Source organism: Lissotriton vulgaris, unplaced genomic scaffold (assembly GCF_964263255.1).
Source record: "Lissotriton vulgaris unplaced genomic scaffold, aLisVul1.2 SCAFFOLD_1937, whole genome shotgun sequence".
NCBI lineage: Eukaryota > Metazoa > Chordata > Amphibia > Caudata > Salamandridae > Lissotriton > Lissotriton vulgaris.
Genome location: NW_028246219.1, coordinates 375,738 through 384,469, shown reverse-complemented (window position 1 = coordinate 384,469; position 8,732 = coordinate 375,738). Strand labels below are relative to the sequence as shown.

The 8,732-nt window shown below is 52.8% G+C and overlaps 1 protein-coding gene across 5 annotated transcripts in view; it reads right to left on the bottom strand.

Moving 5' to 3' along the window:
• Positions 1-768: 768 nt before the first annotated feature.
• LOC147666042 (CTD small phosphatase-like protein 3) overlaps positions 769-8,732 on the bottom strand; it is a 199,159-nt gene continuing 191,195 nt past the window's right edge. For all 5 annotated transcript variants that reach the window (XM_086949300.1, XM_086949301.1, XM_086949304.1 and 2 more), the window contains exon 12: positions 769-2,252. In XM_086949300.1, the coding sequence (XP_086805426.1) occupies positions 2,190-2,252 (63 nt within the window). In that variant the 3' untranslated portion in view covers positions 769-2,189. The remainder of the gene's footprint in view (positions 2,253-8,732) is intronic.

Below are 8,732 nucleotides of genomic sequence, written 5' to 3'. Positions count from 1 at the left end.
CTCCAAGTGTTGAGAGGTCTCATTGTACCTCCTTTATTGTAGCTAGTAGCTTCATCGGGGGAGGGGGGTTTTGAAGAGAAAGGTAGCGCTTTCGCCTTCGCGTCCTCGTCTGCAGCATGTGCTGTCTCTACCTCCGGGTGGACGGAGGTAGAGACAGCACATGAGACCTCTCAACACTTGGAGAATCAGGTTATAAATTTACCTATTCTTTCACTTTTTTCACTACTCTCACCCCCTGGTCCTGAAGAAAGCTGCCTGACAAATTGTCAACTAGAGCTGAAACATGTCGACCATTTTATTAGACCATTAAAGTGTGCTACAATCCATAACAGATTCCACAGCAGCACAAACTCCTTTTTTAAGAATAGCCCGAATCCAGATTTAATAAAATTTCAAGTACTGGCTGTCCTGACTATTTTTTAAATCACCCACCACTTTCCCGATCACTTTTTCCACGATCACTACGCCTTAAACTTAAGGTATAACCTCCTGGTGGAGGGTGCACACAAATGAATTGACCCAGTGATTACGCACGCACGTGTGATATAAGCGGTGACACATCATATACTGCTAACGAAAACAAGTGAGAACTAAAACACACGTGTATGAGGGTCATTTTATTGGGAGACACCCAGTTACCAACCTGCAGACCTAAGTTTTTGCAGGACAAGTGATCCTTTCCCCATTTGATGAGATGAAGTTCTTGTACTACATCTGGGCACACCGAGAAGGGGCAGCACGCCCGGGCCACAATGATGAGGGCACAAACAGGGTTTAAAAACAAACACTTTTATTTAAAAATATACCACACAACCAAGCGAAGAAGTGCAAACTTTTTACACATGAAAATCTAACTTTCCTGCTCAGGACTGAAGTGAACGGTGCGATTCCAGCTGGGAAGACCCCTACGAAGGCAGTCACCAAATACACCCATGCCAGGGTTCAGCCTGGTCTCAGAGAACATTCCCCAGGGCCTCCCTGTCCATGGTGCAAGGAAATCACCCCTCCCCAACTGCAGCGCACAAGAAAAGACCCCTCTCCTCAAAACAACAAAAAAAGCAGGTTTGGGCTTTTCCTTTGAATCTTTGCTCTGTTGCAGAAGCCATTGCTCCAGGAATGCCCTAGAAGAAGGGGGAAGAGTCCAGTGTTGCTTAGAGTTGGCATCAACTGTGCACAAGCATTGCGTTCTGACTCTTGGGACAAGGCAGCTGGATCAAGGGGGCGTGGACACTTGCATGGCCTGGCTCCTCCGTCCCATGGCTTCTGTGGTGGTGCACGGCCTTCCCATCCAACACTCACACTCTGGGCACCTTCTCTAGAGGAGCTTTGCTCTGTTCCCACTCACCCGTGATATCACCACTCTCACACCAACTGCAGCATAATGTACCAGACCATCCATCGCCAGAGAGGGAAACCCCTCTTGTTGCACCACAGCCATCGTCAGAGAAACAGCAACCCGACCCGTCAGCCGGGATGACCCATTCCTCCAGGCACAATCCTATGAGGTGAAGGGCTTTGTCCCAGCACCATGGGGAACATTTCCCTCCTGACAAATCTCGAGTTTTGCGGCACTGTGCCCTGACTGCTTCTCGCTGACTCATCGCAGCGTTTGAGTTTTCACTGGAGTCTCTTGGCATTCACACGGTGATCCGGCGGCAAACCCAGCGGAAGAGGTCCCCACTAATCTTGCAAGTAGGGCATCCTCTCACACACTTTTCCCGATCACGGACCTTCCGGGGTCTTGTAGATGAAGTATCTCCCCTGCTCAACTCATTGCCTTGCAAGTGGGAAACAAAACACAGATTGGACCTCCTCCATCATTGCCCTGGAAGAAGCCCAATTCTACAAAGAAATGTGGGCCAACACCAGACCATAGATGGGAAAGAATCCTGTGGGAGGAGGATGCCCACCCAGTCCCCTCTTAGACGATGCTTCGAGTCCCAAAGGTACATTGTACTAGTCCGCTATGAACAGAAGAAGCTGGCTCTAGAGTCGCAAGGGTGTATCGTACCACTGGGGAGTCCTTTGGAACAAGTGGCTAGAGCCATACAGGGAGGTCGTACCACCGGGCACAGCCCAGAAAAAGTCAGCTCTAGAGTTCCAGGGGTGGACCTGGTTAAAGAATGTCTTTATTTGGAGAAGTTTGGACTTGCTGCAGAACTTTATCATCATTCAGTTGGAGCAGCCAATTAAAATTCAGCGAGCAGCTCTCCACAGTGATATCGTTGTGATATTTCAGTGCGAACATCATCCTGAAAGAGGACAAAAGTAAGACTTGGTAAACAAATAGAGCACAACACAGTAGGAGATTAGCACGAAGAACAAAGACTCATGAAAAAAGAATAAGAGAGAACAATACAAAGTTACATATGTTTAAAGAGTGTCTCTTTCCTCATGTACAGATAGCCCCTCATTATCAATAGACACACTTGTCCCTCTCTTAACACAGAATCCTACACAGAATCTTCCAGCCCTGAGGAAGACCTTCTGAAAATCATCACGGTCCCTAAACGAAGGTCAAAACGCATCGGCACCCCCTCACTGAGACCAAGGGTTTCCCTGTGTGGAACTACACAGCTACTAGTAGATTTCTAACTAAGCTGACTTGAGACAGCATTTTCTTGAACTTTGCCAGGCTCTCCCTGACTTCATCACTTTGGACCCAAGAGTGACCACAGTATCGAAGGTGCACAAATGAACGAGACTCGATACTTTACAAATTTAGTAGGACTATCAAAAATCATTTAGATGAAGACCCATGAAGTTAATGCAATGCGCGGCCTGTTTTGCTGTCAGTGTATATAGAGCGTTATGTAAATGGACTGTTGAAAAAGTGTTTGTCATGTTTGTATAACTGTGTTTCTGTCAACAAAAGGAAACCAAAGAAAGAAAAAACAAATACACCCTTTTGATGAACTGAACTTTGAGTTTTGGTTTTTAAACTAATGACTGTAGGATGGCTTCAATAAAAAAAGGTACCAAACGTTGTTGATTAATTCAAAGCTACCTGCAGGCGAAATCAAAAGACCTGTGGTAAAAAAGAATAGCGCATTGCGGTCCAAGAGGCACACGCGTGGTGTCTTGTTTAACCGATTCCAGCCTCTTGGCAGCGTTCATAGGCGGGTGCCCTCTGTGGGTACAGAATGCATGGATGTGCCAATGTTTATCTTTATGATGGAGTAGGAACATATACAACTTCACTAACATTAGCAGCCTCACTGCCTGCAGCCAGCACACACGCCTGCTGCTCTACCTCCCTCAGCAGTACAAAAGGGGGTGGTGATGGACGGAGCATCTGAACCAATCAAACACTCACACCCAGTCAAAAGATCTGTGTTTAATCCATCACCGTTCTTTAGCCCACTCTGCCACCCCAGTTCAGACATGGCCATATGCAAATCAGTCTGACCCTGTGCCTCATGGGAACAGTCCAGCCCGAACTGCCAAGCCATGTCTTCCCTGGACCGGAAACAAGCTTCCGTGGACCGGTTTCTGGCATTCCCATTGAGAGCAGAAGGCTTGAGATAGTGGGACAGGAGCCGGGGTGTGACCGGGAGGTGGGGGGGGGGGGGGTCAGAACATGGAGGCTCCAGAGATGCTGGAGTGGTCTTGCCAGTTTCTTGGATCTCTTGAGAACAAATAGATTTGGGAAGAGATAGGATATGGCAGAGGTACGCAGTGTGCAGCAAAGGCAGAGCTGCGCAAGTGTTCTTCTGGGTAGCCGAGTCATCCTAGGATCCTGGAGGGGGGCGTCTGACCTCGGTACCAGCTGTGAAGCTATTCTGTTGGGGCATCTGATGAGCCTCTGGAAATGTGGGCAGGAGCGCCTACTGTGCGTAAAGCTGCTGATCGAGGGATCCCAGGAGCACAGAGGAAGTAGAGTTAGGACAAGTGCTAAGGATGCTCAAGGTTTGAGGTTGCTGGTTTGAAGATGCTGAGGTTTGAGGTTGCTTGTTTGAGGATGCAGAGGTTTGAGGTTGCTTGTTTGAGGATGCTGCGGTTTGAGGTTGCTCGTTTGAGGATGCTGAGGTTTGAGGTTGCTTGTTTGAGGATACAGAGGTTTGAGGTTGCTTGTTTGAGGATGCTGAGGTTTGAGGTTGCTTGTTTGAGGATGCGGAGGTTTGAGGTTGCTTGTTTGAGGATGCTGAGGTTTGAGGTTGCTTGTTTGAGGATGCTGAGGTTTGAGGTTGCTTGTTTGAGGATGCTGAGGTTTGAGGATGCTGAGGTTTGAGGTTGCTTGTTTGAGGATGCTGCAGTTTGAGCTTGCTTGTTTGAGGATGCTGCGGTTTGAGGTTGCTTGTTTGAGGATGCTGCGGTTTGAGGTTGCTTGTTTGAGGATGCTGAGGTTTGAGGTTGCTTGTTTGAGGATGCATAAGGTTTGAGGTTGCTTGTTTGAGGATGCTGAGGTTTGGGGTAGGTTCAGAGGTTGAGAAGCCAATCAATCAATCAATCAATCAATGCATTTATATAGCGCACTACTCACCCGGAGGGTCTCAAGGCGCTTGGGGAGAGGGGGGGGGTCCGCTACTGCTCGAACAGCCAGGTCTTGAGCTGCTTCCCGAAGGCGAGGTGGTCTTGGGTCAGGCGGAGATGGGTCGGGAGGGAGTTCCAAGTCTTGGCGGCCAGGTAGGAGAAGGACCTTCCTCCTGTGGTGGCTCTTCGGATGCGGGGGACGGCGGCGAGGGCGTGGCTGGTCGATTGAAGCTGGCGTGTGGGAGTGTAGAAGTTGAGGCGGCTGTTGAGGTATCTTGGGCCTTGGTTGTGTAGGGCTTTGTGTGCGTGGGTGAGGAGACGGAAGGTGATTCTCTTGTTGACCGGGAGCCAGTGCAGGTCTCTCAGGTGTCCGGAGATGTGGCTGTGTCGGGGGATGTCGAGGATGAGTCTTGCTGAGGCGTTCTGGATCCTCTGGAGTCTCTTCTGGAGTTTGGCGGTCGTTCCGGCGTAGAGGGAGTTGCCGTAGTCCAGTCGGCTGGTGACGAGGGCCTGGGTGACCGTCTTCCTGGTCTCGGTGGGGATCCACCGGAAGATCTTACGTAGCATGCGCAGGATGTTGAAGCACAACGATGAGACGGCGTTGACTTGTCTGGTCATGGAGAAGGAGGAGTCCAGGATGAAGCCCAGGTGGCGTGCGTGGTCCGTTGGCTTGGGTGCGCTGCCCAGGGCGGGGGGCCACCAGGAGTTGTCCCAGGAGGAGGGCGAGGAGCCCAGGATGAGGACTTCCGTCTTGTCCGAGTTCAGTTTCAGGTGGCTGTTCATCATCCACTCGGCTACGTCTGTCATCCCTTCGTGCAGGTTGGCTCTGGCGGTGGCGGGGTCGTTGGTGAGGGAGAGGATCAGCTGGGTGTCGTCGGCGTAGGAGATGATGTTGAGGTTGTGTTGGCGTGCGATGGCCGCAAGGGGCTCATGTAGACATTGAAGAGGGTGGGGCTGAGTGAGGAGCCTTGAGGAACGCCGCAGATGACTTTGGTGGCTTCTGATCTGAACGGGGGAGGCGGACTCTCTGTGTTCTTCCGGCGAGGAAGGAGATGATCCATTCTAGTGCCTTCTCTTGGATTCCGACGTTGCTGAGGCGCTGCACTAGGGTGCGGTAGCAGGCAGTGTTGAATGCCGCAGAGAGGTCCAGGAGGATGAGGGCCGCAGTTTCCTTGTTGTCGAGCAGGGCTCGGATGTCATCGGTGGCTGCGATGAGTGCGGTCTCGGTGCTTTGGTTGGCCCGGAAGCCAGACTGCGAGAGGTCGAGGGATCCGTTCGTCTCGAGGAAGGCGGCCAGCTGCTTGTTGACGGTCTTCTCGATGACTTTGGCCGGGAACGGGTGGAGCGGGATGGGGAGGTAGTTTTTGAGTTCGGTGGGGTCCGCTGATGGTTTCGTCAGTAGAGCGCTGAGTTCGGCGTGCTTCCAGCTCTCCGGGAAGGTAGCGGTGTCGAAGGAGGCGTTGATGATGTCCTGTAGGTGGGGTGCGATGACAGCGTCAGCCTTGTTGAAGACGTGGTGAGGACAGGGGTCGGTTGGAGATTCTGAGTGGATGGAGTTCATCGTGCGTCGGGTTTCTTCGGTGTTGATCGGGGTCCAGGCACGGAGGGTGGTGGTGGGGGGTGCAGGTGCGGTCGTGGGGTGCGTTGGCTGTGTGATGAAGCTGTTGTGTATGTCTGTGATCTTGTTGTGGAAGTAGGAGGCGAGGGAGTTGCAGAGGTCTTGTGATGGGGTGATGTCTTTGTTTCCGGAGTTGGGGTTGGAGAGCTCTTTGACGATGTTGAAGAGTTCCTTGCTGTTGTGTGCGTTGTTGTCCAGTCGTTCCTTAAATGCGGTTTTCTTGGTGGTGTGGATCAGTTGGTGGTGTTTTCGGGTGGCGAGCTTGAGGGTGGTCATGTTGTCTTGAGTTTGGTCTCTGTGCCAGGCTCTCTCGAGGGCTCTGCAGTTCTTCTTGGAGGTCTTGAGTTAGTCGGTGAACCATGGTGCTTTCTTACTGCCGGGTCTGCTAGGTGGGGTCCTCAGAGGGCCGAGGTCGTCTGCGCAGTTGCTGATCCACTTCGTGAGGTTGTTGGCGGCCTGGCTGGGGTTCGCTGAGCTGGCGGGGGGGTCCTGGCTCAGGGATGCGGCGAGCTGGTCGGCTGTGATCTTGTTCCAGCTTCTGCGTGCAACCTGTTGCTGGTGGTGGTGGATCGTGTTCTTTCTGAAGCTGAAGTGGACGCAGCTGTGGTCCGTCCACTGGAGACCGGTGGCGTGGCTGAAGGCGATGTCCTTGCTGGATGAGAAGACGGGGTCGAGTGTGTGTCCCGCGTAGTGGGTGGGGTTGGTCACCAGCTGCTTGAGACCGAGGTTGGCGAGGTTGTCCAGCAGGGTGGTGGTGTTGCGATCGTTGTAGTTCTCCAGGTGGAAGTTGAGGTCCCCGAGGAGGATGTAGTCAGCGGAGGGGAGGGCGTGCGGGCTGATGAAGTCGGCGATGTCTTCGCTGAATTGTGTGCGTGGTCCCGGGGGTCTGCAGATGAGGGTGCCTCTGAGGGTGGTCTTGGGGTCGGTGTGGATCTGGAAGTGCAGGTGTTCGGCAGATGTGAGGGTGTCGTCGGTGTTGGTCGTGATGCAGATGGTGTTCCTGTGGATGATGGCGATGCCTCCTCCGGTCTGATTGCCGCGGTCCCTCCGGGTGATCTTGTATCCGTCCGGGATGGTGATGGTGATGTCGGGTGCTGAGGAGGCGTTCATCCAGGTTTCCGTGAGGAAGGCGACGTCTGGAGATGTGGTGTCGAGCAGGTTCCAGAGCTCTACGGCGTGTCTGTGGACGGAACGGGTGTTGAGCAGGATGCACTTCAGGTAGTTGCTGCTGGGGGTCGGCACGGTGGGAGCGGTCGCAGTGCAGGACCGGATGCAGGTGAACTTGCAGGAGTGGCAGCTGAAGGGTCCGTGGGTGCGTCTCGGGGTGGCCCTAAGTGCGCTGGGGATGCCCAGACGTGGGTCCCAGGCACTCCACACCACTTGGAGTCAAGCTAGCCGGGCTGATGAGAGGTGTTACCTCGAAACCGGTCCGGTCCTCGGATGCTTGATTCAGTTCTGGGAAGGACATGGCTTTTGTAGTTCGGACTGGACTGTTCCCATGGGGCAACAGGGTCAGAGCTGATTTGCATATCGCCATTGTCTAACCCAGGGTGGTGTGGAGTGCAAAAAAACGATGGATTTGGGCCCAGATCTTTTGACTGGGGGAGTGTGTGACATTGATCCACATTCAGTCCATCACTTGTTGTTTTTGCAATTGCCGCCCTAAGTGCACTGGGGATGCCCAGACGTGGGTCCCAGGCACTCCACACCACTTGGAGTCAAGCTAGCCGGGCTGATGAGAGGTGTTACCTCGAAACCGGTCCGGTCCTCGGATGCTTGATTCAGTTCTGGGAAGGACATGGCTTTTGTAGTTCGGACTGGACTGTTCCCATGGGGCAACAGGGTCAGAGCTGATTTGCATATCGCCATTGTCTAACCCAGGGTGGTGTGGAGTGCAAAAAAACGATGGATTTGGGCCCAGATCTTTTGACTGGGGGAGTGTGTGACATTGATCCACATTCAGTCCATCACTTGTTGTTTTTGCAATTGCCGCCCTAAGTGCGCTGGGGATGCCCAGACGTGGGTCCCAGGCACTCCACACCACTTGGAGTCAAGCTAGCCGGGCTGATGAGAGGTGTTACCTCGAAACCGGTCCGGTCCTCGGATGCTTGATTCAGTTCTGGGAAGGACATGGCTTTTGTAGTTCGGACTGGACTGTTCCCATGGGGCAACAGGGTCAGAGCTGATTTGCATATCGCCATTGTCTAACCCAGGGTGGTGTGGAGTGCAAAAAAACAATGGATTTGGGCCCAGATCTTTTGACTGGGGGAGTGTGTGACATTGATCCACATTCAGTCCATCACTTGTTGTTTTTGCAATTGCCGCCCTAAGTGCGCTGGGGATGCCCAGACGTGGGTCCCAGGCACTCCACACCACTTGGAGTCAAGCTAGCCGGGCTGATGAGAGGTGTTACCTCGAAACCGGTCCGGTCCTCGGATGCTTGATTCAGTTCTGGGAAGGACATGGCTTTTGTAGTTCGGACTGGACTGTTCCCATGGGGCAACAGGGTCAGAGCTGATTTGCATATCGCCATTGTCTAACCCAGGGTGGTGTGGAGTGCAAAAAAACGATGGATTTGGGCCCAGATCTTTTGACTGGGGGAGTGTGTGACATTGATCCACATTCAGTCCATCACTTGTTG